The sequence below is a fragment of the Lucilia cuprina genome, chromosome 6, assembly GCF_022045245.1.
Source record: "Lucilia cuprina isolate Lc7/37 chromosome 6, ASM2204524v1, whole genome shotgun sequence".
NCBI lineage: Eukaryota > Metazoa > Arthropoda > Insecta > Diptera > Calliphoridae > Lucilia > Lucilia cuprina.
This window is the reverse complement of record NC_060954.1, coordinates 54,807,450-54,809,437: the sequence shown is the minus strand read 5'-3', so window position 1 is coordinate 54,809,437 and position 1,988 is coordinate 54,807,450. Positions and strand designations below refer to the sequence as shown.

The following is a 1,988-nucleotide window of genomic DNA, read 5'->3' as shown; positions in this document are numbered from 1 at the left end:
GATGAAAAGTAAATTCACACATTGTTCGTATGCCGCCAAATAAAACTAAATTTGGAAAATAATAGTTAAAAAACGATAATGTAAAGTTTTAAAATAATTAAATTAATAAAAATAAAACAATACAAATTCCAAAAACAAAAATAACAAACAAAAACATAATCAAATTTATTTTCATAAACAGTGGGAGAGAAGAGTGAGTAACAACAACAACATTTGCATGTAATAATAATGAATACTCTTGAGGTAATGGGAAACAAACATTCAGAAAACTAAAGGAATGTAGTTGTGACTTAAAGTTTAAAATACATATATGGAATTTAGGATTAAAACAGGATTAAATTTTAGGATGTAGTATTTAAGTTAAACTCGAATTTAACAATTTTGTTAAAATATAATTAAGCACATTTCAACGTTCAAAGGTTTCTATAAAAATCTTGAAATATTACAAAATTTTGCTGTTCTAAAATCTTAAATAATCCTTTATAAAGCTGTATATACTTTAAGAGTCCTGCAAACATACTAACAACAAAAACAACCCTGTTTTATTTTATTCCCAGTTTATAATAAGTAATGTTACTTTTCGAGGCAAAAACCACCCTTATGCAAAGAATGAGTTATAGTTTATTGCTTATTTTTGCTCCCATATATACAACAACAACTACAGCTCCTACTACAACTACTGACTGCCGCTACTCATACTACTGAATCGCAGTCATAAAATAATGTCAATTTTGCAAAAACTCTAAAAAGAAATACAACAAAAGGCGTCGTCGGTCGGTGGTTAGATGTTTATTTGGTCGTTTTTCCGTTGTTTAGATTACTTTTACCTCTAAAATAAACTTAAAAGTGAAATGTTTTGCTAAGAAATTTTAAGATTTTTCTATAAAGTTTTTAACCAAAATAATGGAACTTTTATTAAATACAAATTTTATTTCTACAATTGTAAATTAAAAGTGTTCAACTAATGTGTATTTAGTGGCGCATTAAAATCATTAAAAACGAAGCATAATAATAAAAAAAGTAATGATTTGCAGCTGGAGGAGTGTCAAGATGAAAAACAGCCAACCTATTTCGTTCAATTTATTTAATCCATTTTCAACTAAGTTAAACAGTTTCGCCAGTAGACGGCATTTAAACTATATTATTATATTAGTGCTTTTTATATGGTCCTTTGCACCCACCACTACCGCCAAGACATATCATCCGGAAGATTTTAATACCGTCCGTCATCATCATCAGCATTTAAGTCGCCAGCCTAGACAGCAAAGAGATTCTCTTAATGAGGAAAAAGGTTATTGTGCTCCTTATAATGGAAAAATTTGTAAAAATTTCATAAATCATAATGTGTGGTATAGTCGTGAGGATCCTTGGAAAAATGAACAGATTACCACTGCCTTGTGGGAGGAATTAATTGGTGACCTGACGGGTTTGTGTCGTACGGCAGCAGAGGTTTGTTTGTTGGCTTTCAGCGTTCGTTTAATAAAAGCTTCTTTATTTGAATTATTTTCCTTTTCATTCTATTATCTAGAAACTTCTTTGTGCTTATGCCTTTCCTAGTTGTTTAATGGAGAACGGTTTAACTATTAAATTGCCTCTCTGCTATGAGGACTGCACTGCTATTCACCTTCAATACTGCTATAATGATTGGGTTTTAATCGAGGAAAAGAAAGAACGTAATATTTATATTAAAAGTCGTGGCCATTTTCGTCTTCCCAACTGCTCAATATTGCCGAAATACAATAGTACTTTAAAGCGTCCGAACTGTTCGTATGTGGGCTTAACGGAAATTAAAGAGGATGAAGTTAGCTGTAAGTACAACATTTTAAATGAGAATGTTCTATTTTTTTTAGTTCAGTTCTAGTTTAGTTCTAGTTCAGTTGTAGTTCAGTTCTAGTTCAATTCTAGTTCAGTTCTAGTTCAGCTCTAGTTCAGTTCTAGTTCAGTTCTAGTTCAGTTCTAGTTCAGTTCTAGTTCAGTTCTAGTTCAGT

At 30.7% G+C, this 1,988-nt stretch overlaps 1 protein-coding gene across 1 annotated transcript in view; it reads left to right on the top strand.

The window, feature by feature from the left end:
* Window positions 1-443: 443 nt before the first annotated feature.
* Window positions 444-1,988, top strand: part of LOC111686531 (tyrosine-protein kinase transmembrane receptor Ror2) — a 23,343-nt gene continuing 21,798 nt past the window's right edge. The window contains exons 1-2 of the mRNA XM_023448890.2: window positions 444-1,449; window positions 1,529-1,808. Of these exons, the coding sequence (XP_023304658.2) occupies window positions 1,024-1,449; window positions 1,529-1,808 (706 nt within the window). The 5' untranslated portion in view covers window positions 444-1,023. The remainder of the gene's footprint in view (window positions 1,450-1,528; window positions 1,809-1,988) is intronic.